Below are 20,000 nucleotides of genomic sequence, written 5' to 3' on the forward strand. Positions count from 1 at the left end.
TTCTTCTATGATAGAAGGCTTCAGGGGTGATTACTTGTTTTTGTTGATGTTGAAAATTGTTTTTATTATTGATTTTATTTTTTGATATCGTCAAACAGATAGTGTGCTGTCAGATGAAGATCTATTCTACTCAACCCACCCAACCTTCAACAGAACATCTAGTGCATCTTTTGATGTCAGCGATAGTGCATCTGTGAGCACTATGACAGCGAATTCAACATTCAGTTCACCACATGGTAAGAGTGATTTTGAAAAGTATTTTGTATTCATATATGCAAGTTAGCATTGTGATATTGACTATTGTCCAGGTATATGGTCTTGTAGTATGACACTCGCTTTCGGATCAGAAGGTGTTGGGTTCAATCCTTGCGTAGTTGAGTCCTTGAAAAAAGGCTCTTTACTTTACTCATATTCTCTCATGATACTCTGGTGTAAAGTGAGTACAGTGTTGTTTCTGTCGGAAAAAATTGTAATATCGCCTAATAGGTTTTTTTTTTCAAGTATGAATAAGCGATAGCTTTGTTTATTTTTTTCTCTTATGGCACTTAGCATTTAGCAGTGCTGCCAACCCTAGCCCTTGAATGTGTGTACAATGAAGAGTCAATATGAGTAAGATTTTGAAAAAATGCATTCAATCCTACTAAAACGGTAACTTGCGCTAATTCTGATGATGGGTAATTGGACCATACTACTAGGCATGCCTGAAAAGTCTTGACGCCAACCAGATATTTCTGATTGTATTGAATGCACCAGTAAACATTATTCATCAAACTGTGGGCAATTTACTCTTCCATCTTGTCACTAAATTTTGTTTAGCTGCTATTTTTTGTTTTTAAATCATCTTCCTTGAAAGAGCCCCTGTTCCAACATATTGGTCGAAGAAATTACTTAAATGATGTTATGCATCAAACATCGTCTGTTGATTGATTTCCTTACCGTAGAGATATGTTCATCCATAAACATTCATGAATGTCTGAAGCTTGTTTGTAATGACTCGTGTGATGACATTTGAATAGATCAAAGGTGGGTTACTGGTTCAGTGTTTTACTGGAACTGATGCCATCTCCACCAACATTAATGACCAGGCTTACTGTGGCTGTTCACAAGCTGCATCGATCTCACCAAATCATTAAAAAATTGTTATTCAAGCCAATTGTGGATTATACAATCAGAGACTTTGCAAAGGCTTGGAATTTCATTGGGAATAGTTGAATATATTGTTAGAGAAATACTGGCTTACAGACAGGAATGTGCCTTTTGGATATTGAGAATGCTTACACAAGCGCATGATCACAGTTTACCCGGTCCTTGTAGGGTCAATAAACAGATTAAAGTATTTAAGTACACTAAAAGAGTGTATGATTGTTTAAAATGTTTAAATGATAGAAATTTAATAATACGTACAATCCTCAGCAAAATGTGTAAGAATACAATATTTTACGCAAGGTTGGACCATTGATTTTGATATGAACTCACCTCCTCTTATTTTAATTAAACTGTCAAGTGGACTTTTCAAAAATTTTTGAAACTGTCATTGCAGAATTTAAGAAATGAAATGAAAATAAAAATACTTTTGCAATTAGTTTTGACTTCAATCCATAGATATTAATTTTTATTTTTTCATTTCACTATTTCAGCAAATATATATTCGCACACCAAAAGACAAAAAGGTGAGTAACCATTCCATGAATACTAATGCTAACTCCAGGCCATAAGTATTACAAAACCTAGGAATAAGGATACCTATAATCCATTGCCTCAAAAGAGTATTAGGCTGGGATTGTTTACATGCTAAAACTGAATTCGGGGATTGTTTACATGCTAAAACTGAATTCGTAATCAAAAATATTAGAGCTATATAATTTTCTATGATAACAGAAAGTGAAGTGAGTAGAAAAATTTGAAACTACTGTTTTTGGAGTGGTGGATGGCGTCGACTACATAGCGTCCCTCTTATGGCCAGGCGGAGTTGTGGTATCAATAAGGTCGCAGGTTCTATTGTCTTCTGGCAATTTTCTGCTCACTTCATTTTCTGTTAAGAAGTGCCTGCTCCACTCACTTTTGTGAATGTTGTGCTCATGAGAGTAAATATAATTTTTTTAATTTGACAAAGACTCAAATTTCTTATTTCTCATCATTTTAATGAATAATAATAATAAATGGCATTTATATAGCGCTTTACCCCATTGTCACAGGCTCTAAGCGCTTTACAGTGATATAAAACAAAACATATTACAGTGAGACAAGTGTGAAGGAAACATGATACGAATTCAATTGAATTCAAAATGAATACCTGAAAAAGGATTGTTACTTACATTCACTCACTGTACTCAGGTGTAAAATGAGCATTAACAGTATTGTCTCTGTCAGGAAAAAAAAATTGTAATACAGTCGACTCCGCTAAGTGGAAGCTCATGTGCCATTCATGTAGGACCTTCCCCTCTGATTATTCTATGGGCTTTTTTGTTGTTTCTTTTATTTTCTTTCTTTCTTTTGTTGTGAGGGCTTTTTTTTCTTTTATTTTCTTATTCATGTTTCATCGACAACAAAATGTGACATTATTATTTGTAAGAATAGTAATCGTGAAGTGTTGATTGTAGTAAAGCCCCATCTCATCTGCATTGTAAATGTCATTAGAGTCGTACTGCTGAAGAAGTTGTTTCAAAACTTCATCACTCTGTTGGCTGTCAGAAGAGACAGCATAATGTTTTTCATCATATTCTTATTTAAACACGACATTCTGTCGACCTTTCCATCTCGAGAGCCAGCCTTCTGATGGGGAGAAAGACATGCCTTGAATTGATTCCAGTTCAATTGTCTTTTGAGACATGAGTCCTCTCTGTAATGGTTTCTTATTGTTCACGGCCCAAGTAGAGAATTGCAATCGAGTGGTCATACAATGTAAACAAACACACGGCATTGGGTATACTGTGATCACATTTCACACCTTATAATGCAGACAGCGAGTGCTGTGCCCGTCGTGTCAGGTAATCCGTTGATGTCAGTCAACAAGCATTGCATGTCTGACCTAGTTGGGGTCAGAGGGACAGTGGAATTGCGGTAATGTACGGAAATTGTTCAATGAAGAAAGCATTTTCATTACCTTTTTTTTTTGGTATTTTTTTGATATTTTCTTCCAATCAAAATGAAATCAAGGTGTAGCGATTAAGCAGAGAAGGTGTGCGATTAAGTGGAGCAATTATATAGAAAAAATTAAGTTTTTCGGGAATGTTTGGCTTATAAGCAGAATGTCCAATTAACCAATGTGCGATTAAGCGGAGTGAACTGTATCACCTAACAGTTGTAATATCTCCTAAGTGGCGTCATGTCTTGTCCTACATGCTATTGTAAATCATTGCTAATGGCTAGAGGGGATGGAGTAGACAACTCTCATCTTACAAGTTTGATAAATTTAAAGGGAATTTTACTATGTTCCCAGTCTTATTATTTTCAAAATTCAAAGTGACTCGCATTTTACTAGATTTTCATATATTTCTCACTTTTCATTATTCCAGATTCATCTAGTCGCCATTTGAGTGATAATACTACCGAAACTCGAAACGTAAATGTTACAATTCCATTCTTCAGTGTTACACTACTTTTGGAAGATCCCGATGAGCCTTCAGAAGTATCAAGTAAACCACAAACTTCATCAACACCCAATTATCCCAGACACAGAAAAGGCAACCACAAGTCTTTCATTAAGGATGAGGAGCCAAAATACAAGGTTAAATCTTCAGACCGTGCAAAGTCCCCAAGTCAAAAAATATCTGCAACTTCATTGTCTTTCAAATCTAATGACGATTGTCAAGATACTGAAGAAGAAGATGGAGAAGAAAAATTTTACAACTGTGACACTGGTCACCAGAAAGACCACTTTACCTTTCAGGCAGACTCTGCTCGGAATTCGCCTAGATCTGAAGCAGCTACCAAAATGTCTAAAAAAGCAGATGATAACAAAATCATCTTGCAAGATGTAGCTCAAAACTTCTTCAAACAAGTTGCCTTATTAGACTTTCGCATCCCATTTCATGAACTTAAAGACAAGTATGCCCAGATTGTGCCTTATGACCACCTTGGGTTAGTATTTATTTTTATTAAGTTGTATTTGAAACCATTTCCACAGAAACTTCTATTCTATTACTATTCTAAATGCGCAGTATTCCATTCGATAGGTGATATGCGGTGTATTGTATTATGCCTAATGTCTCCCCTTCCTCCAATCACACTCAGTCAAAACTTTTTTTTTCATTTATGGGATATTGAAAAAAAATGTCATTAGACCGCATACTTCATGAATGTTTTATGTCAGATATTGCAATGGTCTATTTCATTGTGATTATTGTTGTAATAATGGCTTTGTGTTTTGCTCATGGTATAACACTGGAGTATCATAGTCTTCTAAAACAGAGGTTATCAAATCATAATTTATATTACAGATAAATAAGTCCAATTGTGTCCTAAATCGTGTGATGATTCAAATATTATATTAAATCTGAAGAGCTAGATCGATAATAAAATCATTAAATTCCCCCCAAAATTTTCCAATGCTCTTTCTTGATAATCTATAATCTACTTCTATTCCCTGTTTGAACTAGCCACCTTTGCCTTTCTTTTCCTTTGGTGCTTTTAAACTTTTTTAGGTGCATTCAGCTGCTGATCTATAGTTGTTTTCTTTTTTTTTTTTAAATAATAACCCCACCATTTTCCTTAATATTGGTGGTATTGAAATGATCTAAAATGTCAAAAACTCCATTGAAAAAAACATAACATTTTGGACAGTGACAAATAATTTAGAGTGAATTTTATTATGGAGTCATGAAACTCTCCAAAGGAAATAAACATCTTTTTTTCACTCTTTGCTCGTCTTTGCACTTTGCAATGGTCAGATGTTATCAATATATCTTTAAGAAATTATTTAAAATTACTTTTTACCCTTCACACGGACAAACATGCCTTTGGCTTAATGATTGTGCGGGAAAAGAAAATGTAAAGATAAATCGCGTCTTATTTTCTTGCCAAAGTGATCTTGTCAACAATCAGGTAACCAAGGACTGCCTGTTGTGTCATATAATTACAAAAGACCAATTGAACAATATGGCCACCTACCGTTTAAACCAGAAAGCAAACATTTTATGGCCAGCTCAATTGATTGTCCTTTTTTTTTAACATCCTATTTCTGCAATGAAAATCTGAGTATTGTTTCTCTCTCTCTCAAATTGAACATTTACTGTATGCTTGTTCAGACGATCATACCCGTGGGCTAAATGACAAGCCAGTACAATGAGTTGGTAAATAACGCACCTGTATTAATTGTTGCAAAATCCTTTTGTCAATACACAAATCAAAGACCGTGGGCTATTTTAGGTCAAATGCAGGTGTCTATTAGAACTAAACAACTTTGATTGAGTTAAGATGCTCATTACAATTACAATACTTGCACGAGGCACATACCATGCCTGTTTATCCTGGACACGCATTATCTTATTTCTCATATTATTATCCACAGTCAATCATTAGGGATCAAATTAAAACGTCATGAAACACTCAAACACAAAACAATGACACCCCCATCTCTCCAAGGTCAACCCAACATACACTGGCTCACGAACATAATAACACACACACACACACACACACACACACACACACACACAACTACTCTAATTAATGGATTCTTGGAAGACATGCCGCGAGTTAGCCTCACTATCACCAACGGCAAGCAGTTTTGAAAATGCTTACCAGGTCCTATAATATTTGCTACCAATGACTGCTGTCACATCTAGTCATGGCTTTCTTTTGTGGGATCCTGTGGATGCCACCTTATACACGTTTGACTGTATCTTTAAAACAAATTTTGAGTTGCTTGGGGTTGCTTAAAATTTATTATTTTGTCATTGAACTTGTCTTCTTCTTTCAGCTTATCCTGCATTTTGCAGGTTTGCCATATCTAATAACCAAAAGTAAGAAGAGAGTCAGGCTGAAATTAATAGTTAATTCATGACATTATTGTTAAAATTCTTTTCCTATCCATTCTTTGTCACTAACTACTTATAACAACTTCCAACAACTTGTCATGAATTACGATTGAGACAATAATTTTCCTCTTACTCCAGATTGATAGCAAAACCAGTCCAGCTCAATGTGCTTGAAGAAAAAAAATCAAACGAGAGCAGTTTGAAAGTCAAAGCAACATTTGGGAAACTTGAAGTCATTGAATGTTTGTTTGGGTCAGCTACGCCACCCAGATCTGAATTTTCTAAAACGTCACTGCCAAAACTTCCTCAATATTCTGTGGTGAGTATTTCTCCCTCATATTTTTTCACGGTGCATAATCATTTATATGAATATCTCTGTTATAGAATTATTTTAATTTTTAAATTTACAGGAAAAATGCCTTTCTTATTTTGCATGTGGTCATGTGTATATAATTATTGATGGTGAAAGTCATATACCAGTTAAGTCCTTAAAGAGTAACAACATTATTTTTGTATTCTTAAATTGCATCACCGTACGTAAGCTCTTGATCTCTTTACACAACAGCCGATAAAAACACACACTTACACTTCCCCCCCCCCCCCCCCCCTGAAACTAGTTTTTTGTGGCATACAATTGTATTTGACTTTCGCCATTGGCTATTGTCTCTCATTAATACAACAAAGCAGTTCTAATTCTAAGATTACTTCTACAGAGCAGCGCACAGAGATCTGGAACAAGTATAATTGAAATTCAGAAATCTCAAATACATCTATGTTTTCATTTCAAATGTTTCCATTTTCTTTTATTAGCAACATGATTGTTTCAAATATCATCGGGGACATTTCAAGAAAACGAGTTCTATTTATAGTTTGTAATGTAGTAGTACAAGATTGACCATCATCGATCTATGTCCTGCCAATGGCATTGGTTATCATTATATTTACCCTCAAGTTTCTCTTTTCTGTGTTGTTCAGTGCTTTGTGTTTTTGATACATGATTAATATATGACCTTAACCAGTTAGAAGTGACTTCCTCATTTCAATGTGCCAGATTTTATGATTGATTCTCACGATTAAAAACCGCACAAACAATGGTCGCTTTAATCCATCATAATATAGAAAACAATATGTTTTGTGTCGTCATGAATTCAGTACATAAAATAAAATAGAATGCACTACAATAATAAGGTTTTTGTAATCAAATCTACATACAAAGGCATTACTAAAGCTGTCGATCAATTCCTACATGGGAAATAAGTTCTATTGCGTGTAAGCTTTGATTGGTTTGGTTTCCGCATCTATGTACTTTGGATCAAGGGATGCTACTCAGAGATGAGTAATATGACTGTCTTTTATAATTGATTTTTCTCCCTTATATTATAGGGTGAAATACAATTTTTGTTGTTGGCATACTACACAAATCTAATTAGAGAATAATGAATATTGGAACATTTCATAGTTTGTATGAGAAAAATATTCAAATTACCTCTTTTTGTTGTGTAAACTACGAATGGAAAGTATACATTTCCATGTATTTAGTGGTGACTAACTTCTGGCTATTCCTTAATATAATCACAATCACCTTCAAAATCCACGATTATCTCATAGCGCAACACCAGCTTTTGTATACCCTCTATGCTCAAGTTTGCTGCCAACGATTTACATCAATTGTGTGTTGATTCTTGTAACACATACCGAAGTTAAAATATTGAAAAGTTGGTTGAGGTCCATGAAAAGATAAAAATCACTTGGTGCTAAATTAACACTAAATGGGAGATGATCAAATTGTTCCGAGTTAAAGGTTGCAATCAGGTTTTTTTGTGGAGTATTCTTATGGGATCTAGCGTTTCATGAAGCAAACAAAATAAAACAAAGAATGCCAGTGTATATTTTGGGAAATGGAGTTAAACAATAACAATGAGGACATGACATTTTAAAATTGTTTTATTTGTCAATCTTTAATTTGTTTATTTAGTACATGGTAATTCTCAGTTTACCTGAATTTCTCCACAATTTCTTGTTTTATTTGTTGTTCATTGGCATAGACAGAATGTCTCTTTCTAATGTTGGTATTTTGCTTGAATGAAATAGGATCGTATTTAATTTTAATTCTTTAAATCGATATTTTTACTCAGGAGAATTGATGTTGTCTCTTAAACTGATCATTTTGACTATATAAATAGCTCATACCAGTATAATACCACAATGAGATTAGGGGGTGGGGGGGGGGGGCATAAGAAAATCTCTCGTTCACCCAATCACATTATCCCAGCTCTGTCGTCTCCAGGTAGCTGTGTTGTGTTATATATAAATCAGTCGTTGAATTGTGTGAGTAAAGTTTCAGTAATGGGATTCTAAATGTAGGGTGGTAACGTGAGTAGGAGGATAAGATTTTCTAGATTACAGCATTTTAGAATAACAAATCAGTTAGTATTTGAAATGAATAATCTTATCCATTGCAGTGCTCCTGTGACCCATATTTTGTACGATTGTTTTTGTGTTTATATGCGCACATATTCCCCATGTCCTGTCCGTCTGTTCATTTAACAATCAATGGCTAGCTAGTTCTCTTTCAATCTTTCAAAAGTATTATAAGGGATATTAAAAATAAAGTCTTCACCCTACTACGTTATGTCATCGACCCGCTAGCCCTGCTAGTAGCAGGGCAGTCTTCAACGTCTGTCCAGATATGAGACTCGCCCTAATTGGTTCCTACGGTATTGCCTTTTATAAGCAATGGCTCATTCAATGGAACATAGGCCTACATCTCACTGACTGAGACTGGTTTAAAAATCCAAGTAGATTCAGGTTCACTTTTCTGTCCCTTCTCCTTGTACACTGTCCACACTTCAGTGACTTGGTAGCTAGATCTGTTATTATGATGGAAAGTACTCGATCAGCTGCATTGCCCAAAGAGTTGAAACCGGGTTAATCTCAGGCTTCATTTTTAACTATATAAGATTGCTAGGCTTGCGATAACCTCTATATTCATTTCAACCAAGGGTTCCAGACTTTCAACCATGCCAAAAACCCAGTGTACTCATACGAGTTACCCTACTGTGAAATGACATGACCACCAAATTTTTTAATGATTATATTTTAATTTTATTAGATTTCAATCAATTTTATAATATCATATTTATTTATATAATATTTGCCAATATAATACAATTTATACAATCAAACAGTAGGAAAAACTACTCAGCTGCAAAAGATAGAGAACATGTTTGTCATGTAAAGCGGGAAAAGAAGGTATATTTAAAAATTCAAGAATTCAATTTCAATGCATATCGTATTAGATCCACATTATAACTGTTTCGATGGAAAGGAAAATCCTTTAAATAATTTTACCAAACTAGGAACATATGCTGTGGAATGTTATTGACTACAACAATGTACAAAGAAAGATTTGGTATCTATAACAATCATAATTTCTCTAATTCATCAACAGCAATAACATTTTTAAAAAATACTTTAAAACAAATTATGATACTTTAGTGTAGACTAAAAAAATCTAATTTTTAAGAACCATACCAAAACATAGATTTTAAATTTCCTTTAGACTAAACGATAAAACGTGAATTCTTAGCAGGAAATAACGTATACATTACATATACGATTGGAAAAAAAAATGAAAGAAAGAAAAACAATTACGAAGAAGGACTCTATACCCATATAAAAAAGAAGTGATTCAAAATGGCTATCAAAAGACGGATCATATTACTATTTACATGATATTGTTCTAATGCTGACATAAAATTATACAAAATAACTCATTATAAATGCTCTACTCATATTTTCCATGTATATAAATCCTTTAAAATCTGTCCATGCAACTAATTACATCTTTATCACAAAAACTATAATGGAATGTATCAGGAATGAGCACATCATATCATACAAGGCCAAGCAGAGTTAACTGGAATTTTTTTTCTGACTGCCTGAAGCTGTACAGAATAAATAAGATTACCCATAGCCCTGAAGATTAAATTCAGAAAGCCTAAATGGTGGACTTCAATTTAATAAAGATACAATATCGTTCCAGCAATCATACTCTTTTGAAAATTTTCTTTAGACTCTATTTCGAGAAGAGACTGAGGTTACCCAGGTGTCTGTCGCAGTGAGATCAATAGGGACAAGGTTTCTTGCATAAGGGGAAAAAAATGAGATGCTGATAGTGGAAGTGCAATGCCTTTTTCACTCAGCCACCTTGTCCCTGCTTTTATAAACTTACAGAAAGAAATGGAGAAAAAAAAATGTGCATGTTGAAAATCTGGAGCACATTAATATATTTCTGACAAACCACACTATGATGTTCTTGTGCGTACTAGAATTTAATACAGTATATCTCTTTTAAAATATAAAATCAGTTTTAAAAGCCATTTATCCATTTCTTAAAAATTAAATCAGTTGAAAAAATGAATTTACAGTTGATAAAGAAGAAGGGGAAAAAGGGGGTGTCGATTTTCGACAAAGAACTACCTACTGTATATAGGTCAAAACAATTTTTACATCACCACAGACTCTAAATGTATCAACTCTCAACTCTATTACATACTAAATTTTAGGAGCCAACTATGTTAACAAATCACAGTGATAACCATACTTCTTTTATTTATTTTGCGACTTTATTGAGACTGATATTTGCTATCCATATCAACAGTACAATTCAATAGACAGAATAAAAATCCACGAAGGCATTAAAAAATGTTTTTATTTTTTTTTATATGTACTTAAAACGGTTGTGGGGGGGGGGGGGGGGAAGAGAAATAAATTTTCTCTGACAGAAGTCAAGTTACTCTTGCCTGGCCAATGATATGTTTGTTGTTTGTTTGTTTTTAAGGGTTTTACGGCGCTTGTAACACATTTAGGTCATATCAGCGCAGTAAAAAGGGGGAAAATGGAATAGTAAAAACATCCTAGATGTACAATTAAAAGGATTTGAGGAAAAAGTAAGACAAAGGGGAATGATTCAAATAGGGAACAGATGTAGAATCCAAGAGCATACCATCAATGTACTTAGTTTGAGATTACCTTAAAGTCTCATCCAGGCACCAACACAATATCCCATTAAGAGGAACACACTCAAATGTTTAGAAATAATATGTTAAATTAAAAAAAAAAAAAAACACTTCATAACAGAGAGATGATTTACAAGGAATAAAAATATCATCTTTCAAAACTATAACTATACATTCAACTGCTTCTCTCACAGTCAAGGACTCCGGCCAGGGCCAGGACAAAACTAAGTAATCTCATTCCAAGACAAAGACAGAAAGCAATTGGAAAACAGATAGAGGGGGATAGAAGACAAAACAAGTATCTCCCTCCCACTATGGGAGGTCGGGAACCCCACCCAGTGGCCAATGATAAAAATAATTCTAAACAAGTAATATCACATATATGCAAAACAAGAGATATGTATGAATTATACATCAAGGCTTATATTACAATTTGGAATGTTTGGAAGTATGCATTCTTTACAGTGTTCGATTATCAAACACATGTCAACATAACAATAACAAATTAAAACAAAATACATGCATTGTCTACCGGATACATATTTCACAAATAACTAAATCAAGTGTGTCATCTCATAAGGTTGCAATTTTCTAAATCTCTGACACTCGTGTGTGTGTGTGTGGGGGGGGGGGGTGAAAGAATAGGAGGGAGAGAGAGAGAGAGAGAGAGAGAGGGAGAGAGAGAGAGAGAGAGAGAGAGAGAGAGAGAGAGAGAGAGAGAGAGAGAGAGAGAGACGGACAGACAGTGAGTAGGGGGATTTTTGTGAGTGTATGTATGAGAGAATGCTTAACTTGTGGTGATGAATATAATATTTTGTTTTGTATTCTCAATTTTGGCATGAGCTGACGACTATGACTATGCGTATATATATATATATATATGTGTGTCATGTTTAATGAAAAATTATATTTAATTCACTAAAAAGCTATGAGAAAGAATGGCTTGAAAAACTGTGGGGTTTAAACTTTGAAAAGAATTCACCAAATTCAATAGGTTTTGGAATGATGAAAGCATGGAATGTGGATTAAAAATATGAAATTGTATTTAACAACGGACTGCCCTTTTTAATGACATAAAGAGAACGAAACAAAATATAAATATATATATATATATATATATTACTCTCTAATAATATTTACACATTTGATCAGTAAGTACAAACGGAAGTGGAATGTTGATACATAGCCGGACATTGTAGTTGTGGCAGCCAATTTTGATAAAATTAAGATAAAAATAGTTGACCTTGATATACTCAATGTCGCAAATCTAGAATCTTTTGTAAAGTCACCCAGTGTTCTCATCTAACCTTTATGTGGGGAAAAAATCAACTTCATAAGCAGGAACAAAAGAAATCAAACATGTATTTCTTCCATTCATTTGCAGACTATATATACCTTATAACAACAGTGGCAGAAAAGTATTACTTCAGTATATGCTGAATAAATTAATTCCGAAGTTGTGGACAACGCTTAATATCTATGGGCGGTTGGAATAAAGATCGGAAAAAAGTATTTGGCAGTCCATTATTTTCAGAATAAACATTTACTTGCTATGTGATCACCAAATCAATGAATTGCATATTGTGATAATGGCATTTCATTGCATTCATGGAACTGGCTGTTTGATTAGTATCAATAACATGCAATAGATTGTATATTACTCAATAAATATAATTAACAATATATCTTCTTATAGTTAGGATCAATATTTATCAAGTCAATATGTACGCTAACACTAACATAAAATTCTGATTACCTATGGTACATTACTGGACTTTGACATTTTATTTTAAAATTCGGTCATAAAAGACTTTTTGACACTTTGAAGGCCATTTTAGTCAACCCATTTTAGTCAACCAATATTTGTATTGGTAGTAAAAGTTATCTGAGCAAATCAATTCTTGAAATAAAAAATAGGGTTGGGGGTTGACATTGTTCCAGCCCATGTTAACTTTTTGCTAAGCACAGAATTACTGGAAAATCTAAAAATTATAAAACTATTTTTTTACAGATTGATATACGAGTAACTTGCAAACCCTGCCTCGGGCATTTTTATCGGTCACATACCGGTTTGTGCAGATTGTCTTTTATCAATGAAGTGATATATTGGCATTTAACTTTGAAAGTAAAATGTAGCATAATGTATTCATTTAGCTTAAGCGGCATAATTTCAGGTTTGGAAAACATTTACTGACGGATTTTAATAATTTAGTGAATAAATCAATATGGGTGAACTCATTTCATTTCATCTGTCCAATCAGAAGAATATGTTAACAAAAAAAATCATAGTTTAGGTCATGGTTGAACTCATTTTATTTTATCTGTCCAATTGGAAGAATCAGTTTGTTAACAAACTTTGTTTCATCCATTGTCGCCTGCTAAGCATGATTTGCCATTGTATTCCATTTGACAATTGGTTGCAAGTGTATTGCATCTAAATCAATACTTTTTTTTCCTTTGTATTTAGATTTGATAGCTCGATTTTGCATAAATATATTACAAGATTACATTAAGAGTTCTGACGACCCATTGACTATCTATCCTTTACTCACTTAACGTTTGGTGTGCAGCTCAGTTTTAGGCTCACCATTCTTATTACACTCAAGCAATGTCAGAATTCTGTGACATGGAGATCATGAGCATTTGGGTGGCAGTTCATAATCAGTACAGAGGATTGTTAATTTTTTGCATCGAATTTCATAAATGATAACATAAAATGTCAGGATTTAATAGAAATACAAGTCTCTCTCTCTCTCTCTCTCTTTTTCTCTCTCTCTCTCTCTCTCTCTCTCTCTCTCTCTCTCTCTCTCTCTCTCTCTCTCTTTCTCTCTCTCTCTCTCTCTCTCAAAAACACACATACAAGAAGGGAGAAAGAGCAATTAATATTTACAATAGTGTAGGTTATCCATATTATGACTACAATGTGTGGTATATATGTACAAATCAGGGCTTTGAAACATGAAATATTCAAAATGTTATTAAAAACTTTATGTAGAAAGTGCAAAAACTCACTCTGAATAACATTCACAGATGAGCTGAAAACTTGTATAAAACTTTGGACTTTGTGTGTATGTGTGTTTCTTTGTTTTTTTTGGGCTTTTTTTGCTTTTCATGCATGTGTGTGTGTGTGTGTGTGGTGTTGTTGCTTCTTTTTAAAAATACATTTTGATCATTGTGTGGCTTGTGTAGGCACATCTTTCATGATAGTTTATGGAATGTGGATTTAAATTTAAGATACATTGTTACCAGTGCAGAAAAACCTCATCAAACTATCAAGTTTGGGACCACGTTGCATTTTTGGGGGTACATTGATGAACCGGTCTAGAATCAATTTAACAATACTCACTCACATCATGAGGTTGTAAATGTAGCGGTGGGCAATACAGCACGGTTCATTGTATTTGAATTGAGTCCTTGCATCGCTGTTTAATATCAACCATTTTAAGCCATTGACACGCTTACGGTGGGCTAGGATTAAAATCTGCTTCTAAAAACAACTTGTGTGTTTGAAACTTTAAAATAAATAAATATTATTAACAGTTAGTGTAGTTACGTAAGTAGTTGTGGCATCAGTTAATAAATTATCAATTTTTAAAAAGGATACAACAATCTTGTCATCTTGAGTAGTAAAACCATTTACATCACCAAATTTGGCATTTTAAAATTATACATAAATTGTTCTGTACATTCTCAAAAACAATATGGAGGCACAAGTGACAACACTAACAGTCACTGCATAGTTTTTTGAGGATGTGCCGACAGACAAATACTCATTAATGGTGCATTGTGATTTGTAAAGTATAACGAGGTAGCTTCAAAGACACATCTTGGTCATCATGATATACAAAATGGATGTCTCAGAGTTGCAGCAGTGTCTTTTGATTTTTATATTTACCTACACAAAGATGTCCATGAATCTATTAATTTTCTCATAGCCTTTATGTGTTTGCAACATAAAGTAAAATGTGTAATGTTCATTTACAGATCAGTCTTTTATGAATTCAAATCTTGTAAAACAGTTGAAAACATCCCATTGGAAGATTCTCTATTGCCTTCAAATTATCCGGACCACAAATAATCTCAGAACAACACAGCACCATTGGATAGACGCTGTTAAACAGCATTGATTAAATTTTTTTTCCAGTAGCTCAGTAACTGTCAACTATATCTCAACTTCGATTTCATCATATTTATCTTCATTATATCCTTGATTATAATAGCCTCCTGTAGCTCCAGGATAGGATGGGGGTCTACTATCTTGATCTGGTCCAGGAGTGGGTGGTAAAGCTCCATGATCATTTTCATACATTGAACCTCCGTTTTTCTTTTTAAAGTTTGACATCGGTTCATATCCATCTTCTGGCTTAAACATCATGTTAACCCTTCCAACTCTGTGACCTGGGCTAGTCTGACCATCACTTATAGCAACCACTTGCATTCCCTCTGAATTCGGACCTTTCCCGTTCTTTTTTGGTTTTGCAAATCTGCGACTGTCATCAGACATAGATGGTAGTTCAGCTTTAGCAAAACTTCTAGGCTGTGTCGGTGGTCTGTAATTGTCAGGAGTTTCTTTTGGCTTTTTCCTGAAAACCAATAGAATAACGACAGCTATCACAATGCCAATCAACGCCACTCCAGCCACAACACATCCAACTATTATTCCAGTTTTAGCTGAGTCTGACTCGTCTTCCAAACCTTCTTTACCTGGGTTTGTTGAAGAACGAGTTTTGTTCACACTACAAGCATGGACTTTTCCTCGGTTTGTGAAGTGTGCTGTAACACATACTGTGACATGCATGTTAGCTGGTAATCCTGTTGCTTCCATAACATTAATAGATATTGCAATATTGTCTCGAGTAAATTCTTCAACACTGTTTGAAGAAGTAACCTGAAATCGGAACTTTTCTAAATTTGTATGATCAGATAAGCTCCAAGATGCTTTGATTGTATGAACATCCACATCCAAGATGCGGAGATCCAGTTGTGGAGGTTCTGGATCAGTGACTGGGTCTGTGACAGTCATGGGTGTGGTTGTGTAGTACTCAATGCAGGAGCCGTCTGTGGAAGGTTTACAATTCAAACTTTCTGGATCTTTTGAGGAAATTAATGTTGCATCAGTGCACGTGGCAGTTTTATCTGAAACACCCAACTCGATCCGACCACTTTTCAAGTCCTCTAATAGTTTCTTTATCTTACAGTCACAAACAATGGGGTTGAGGCCAAGGAAAAGGATGATTTTTGGTGAAGTGAATCCATAAAAAAGACAAGACGGTATGGTGATGATACCATTTCCTTCCAAATTCAATTTTTTGAGCTGGAGAGCCCCAGCAAATGATTTCTGAGTAACAGCAGGTAACGTGTTGTAACTGAGATCAATATCTTCCACTACTGCAAGCTTTTGAAACACATTGTCTGGAATACTTTTCAGGTCTGCAGAATTGAGTTTTAGACTTTTTAGAGCGGTAATCTCCTTTACAACAGCCCACAAACTGTTGGGGTCTGCTTTCTGCCCAGAGATATTTATTGTGTGAAGAGCTGATGCTGAGTTTGTTAAACTAATTGCTAACTCAAGTGCTGATGTATCAAAGCCTTGTTGATTTTGTAAATCTATAGAGGCAAGCCTTGTTACGCCTTTAAATGACTGGTAGTGCATTTTTCTTATGTAATTTCTAGATAAATCTAGCTCATTAAGGTACTGGCCATAGCCCTGGAATGAGTTCTCCAGAACCTGCTTGATTTCATTGTTTTTCAGATTGAGATTTAGTGGTTTCGATAGTCCCAGATTTGGCATACTAGGAATTCTCTGAAAAGTGTTGCGAGCCAGGTTAAGCGTTTCCAAAGCAGCCATTCCTGTAAGGCCATCCAATTTACTATCACCATTGTTAAGTAGATTTCCTTCAAGATTTACAGTTTGCAAAGTGTCTTTAACACCTTGAAAGCAATCTTCTTCTAACTCTTCAATTTTATTACTGCTAAGATCAAGGTTTTTCAATTTTGAAAGATTTGAAAATGCATAGGCGGTTACCCTTTTTATGTCATTGTGTGAGATCTGTAGAGTTTCCAAATTTTTGAAAGGTTCATCTCTTAATCCATCAAGGGGTATATTCTCCAACTTCTGATTTAACAATATCAAACTCTGCAATCGATCCAGTCCTAGGAAAGATGAACCTTCTATATGGTTTATATTCCAGTTATCCAATGTTAAACTTTTCAGATATTTAAAGGACAAGAAATAATTATGATGCGGCTCAAGGACAGGAACATTGTAGTTTCTCATGGTGAGGCTTTGAATTCTATTTAATTTATTGAGAGCAGATATTGGAGGCAAAGATTGGCTATCACCGTCAATTTCGAGATTATGTAAATAGTCTTTCATGCTGTCGAATGTATTATTATCCACAGACGTTATCTCATTTCCACTCAAATCCAGATACTCCACTTTCATTCTTTGGAATGATGCTTCTGTCAGATTTGATATTTTGTTGTTTTTAAGAATTAATTTGTAAAAACTTAGGTCTTTGTCTTGGGGAACAAGAGGGACTTGTTCAAGATTTTGGCCACTGCAATCAACGATGGAATAAACAATTCCTTTCTCTTCGGTAGCTGCACGACAAACACACTTAGTGAAGACATCTTTCAGAATTGCACATTTGAGGTTCTCAGCAGACACATTTGCATAATTCAAATGCATAAAAATGCAAATGATTGTCAAAATAGTGGACAGCTCACTTGCCATTTTCTGAAAAGAAAAAGTATATGTTTCTGACAACAGAAGGCTGTGATTGACATGGACTTTTTTTTTACGTAATGTAAAGCTAGATGTTTTTACTTTCAAATATCCTAACATTAACAATTACAAAATGTTTAAAATGCATGTTTTATGATTGGCTTCCATTTGAAAATATTGGATGTTTGAACAGGAAAATGTCTGATCAAGTGGTTGAAAACAAAACAGCTGATATTTTTACTTGGATTTCAATAAAGCTCGTTGAAAAGCATTGAACATAACAACTTCAAAGAATAACAAAATATCAACCACAGAGCATGTCGGGGCCAAAACCCTTTTTCAGCCATAACAAAAATAGTATAATTATATTAATACTACATCATTAAAATTCAGACAGCAGAAAAGTATGTGGCAAGTCCACAGCTTTTAGCAGTTGAATTGGAAAGGTTATCTTGTTATTTTATGCTGTTGTACTAAATTTTGATTTCTAGAAATGACGATGATAATAATAATAATAATAATAATAATAATAATAATAATAATATTTCTATAGCGCCCGTTTACGAAACCAATAACAATAATATTAAGAGTGGCAAAATCCACAAGAAAATAACAAGATCAAAAAGGTAACCAGAGAAATGATGAAACTGTCGATTGCTTATCTTTCATAATAAATAATTCAGGAATCGTGTACGTATTGTTTTGTTTTTTTGTTGTTTTTTTTTTTGGGGGGGGGGGGTTTCCCTGAGTATGGAGACAAACGTTATTTTAGTTGAATTTGTCTGTTCGTGAAATACAATGCTTTTCAACTGTGAGTGTTAACGTTTCATATCGAGAAAGTGACATATGATATTGGATTATTGCTTACGAGTGATTGGAAATAAGAAATTAGACACTTGTGAGATCGGATTCCAATAAAGTCGAGATGATGACAAGAAAATATAAATAATAAAATCAAAAGATTGTATAATAGATCAGCTAATACAACCCAAGATAATCAGGGCAATTCGTGTGCTTACCAAAGACAGTATGATACGTTATCAAATGCGGAAGAGATTTGTTGAAAATGAAATCGTATTGGGTGACATGGCCGTCATCCCTCTCAACCATCTTAATATCATGGACCAGATGTAAGGGAGAGGGGATGAATCAAAATTCTAGATAGTGGTACAATGAAAAGTTAAGGCGCGGAGGAAGTTATCAGCCATATTATCACTCGTTACTTTCATAACTCTGATGTCCGTATGAGAGGAGCATTCTAATGAAATTTTATCATCACATCGAAACAGGTCCTCACCTCACAATCCTCTAAGTGTGTCTATTCCACCTTGTTTCTTCGATCTGGGTCATACAAAATCATCAATAACATTCATTCATTCGGTCCAGTGGCAATGAGTGGGAATCAATAATTCACATATCCTCTGTGGCGTGATAAATTTGTAAATTCTGGCATTGACACATATCCAAAATGTCGATAAATTGTCACATATCTATCTACGTATATGAGTCACAGTTTGGCCACCTCCTTGTCTCTCTGTCGTAAGAACACCTGAATAGCCACGAACGTAGACTTGTTTTCACCTGGGCTTGTCGGGTCATACTGTGACCCCATTGAAACACACGCTGCACGATTGGTTGACAGAGCAGGTCGTCACATTTGATTGGTCCGCTCACCAGTTGTGGCCCGTCATCTGCCTGTTCTTCCCGTCACAGTCGCAAACACACACACCTTCATGATCACACACACATCAACATGTACACACGAACACACTCAGTTGTATTTATTGATTCGCCCTCCCTGGCGAGACGAGAGCTCCTTCAAGCTACGCTGTAAAATGTTACTGGTCTTTTAGGTAGTTCTTGTTATCTGAAATAACGTCAGAGTTATCAAGTATTTTTTATATTTCCGGGGTTTTTTTTTACTACGCTAAACTTAAACATGACTCATAAATGGTGTTTTTGTAAATGATCTAACATGGAATATAAGTTCAGCTTTTCTGGCTAATTCCATATGATTGGAAGTCAATATCATCAATTATTTAGTTGAGGATTCCGTTAACCGATTGCCGTTCAATAATAGCGATGTATTCTCCGTGTCAGGTGTCGCTCACGCTCGAGACTGTGTACTGTGTACTGGGCTTGACGGGGAGGGGATTTTTGCGGACTTTCCCATTTTCCCATAATATAGTAGATACATGATATCCCCTCGTCCTGCGTTCAGTCCCATGTTGTAACACATTAATTGTATGGTATAGATTATTATTTTATTACCAA

At 34.6% G+C, this 20,000-nt stretch overlaps 2 protein-coding genes across 3 annotated transcripts in view; one reads left to right on the plus strand and one right to left on the minus strand.

Moving 5' to 3' along the window:
- LOC144959256 (autophagy-related protein 2 homolog A-like) overlaps window positions 1–20,000 on the plus strand; it is a 79,418-nt gene that overhangs the window by 12,279 nt on the left and 47,139 nt on the right. For both annotated transcript variants that reach the window (XM_078891803.1, XM_078891809.1), the window contains exons 9-12: window positions 99–236; window positions 1,638–1,670; window positions 3,516–4,080; window positions 6,117–6,297. In XM_078891803.1, coding sequence (XP_078747929.1) covers window positions 99–236; window positions 1,638–1,670; window positions 3,516–4,080; window positions 6,117–6,297 — 917 coding nt within the window. The remainder of the gene's footprint in view (window positions 1–98; window positions 237–1,637; window positions 1,671–3,515; window positions 4,081–6,116; window positions 6,298–20,000) is intronic.
- LOC144959271 (uncharacterized) lies at window positions 14,077–19,337 on the minus strand. Its single transcript, XM_078891817.1, has 2 exons — window positions 19,024–19,337; window positions 14,077–17,738 (listed from the first exon to the last, which is right to left on the minus strand). The coding sequence occupies exon 2, from the start codon at window positions 17,733–17,735 to the stop codon at window positions 15,162–15,164; it is 2,574 nt and encodes an 857-aa protein (XP_078747943.1). The 5' UTR covers window positions 17,736–17,738; window positions 19,024–19,337; the 3' UTR covers window positions 14,077–15,161.

Source organism: Berghia stephanieae, chromosome 1 (genome assembly GCF_034508935.2).
Source record: "Berghia stephanieae isolate SIO BIC M18660-M18661 chromosome 1, UCSD_Bste_1.3, whole genome shotgun sequence".
Taxonomy (NCBI): Eukaryota; Metazoa; Mollusca; class Gastropoda; order Nudibranchia; family Aeolidiidae; genus Berghia; species Berghia stephanieae.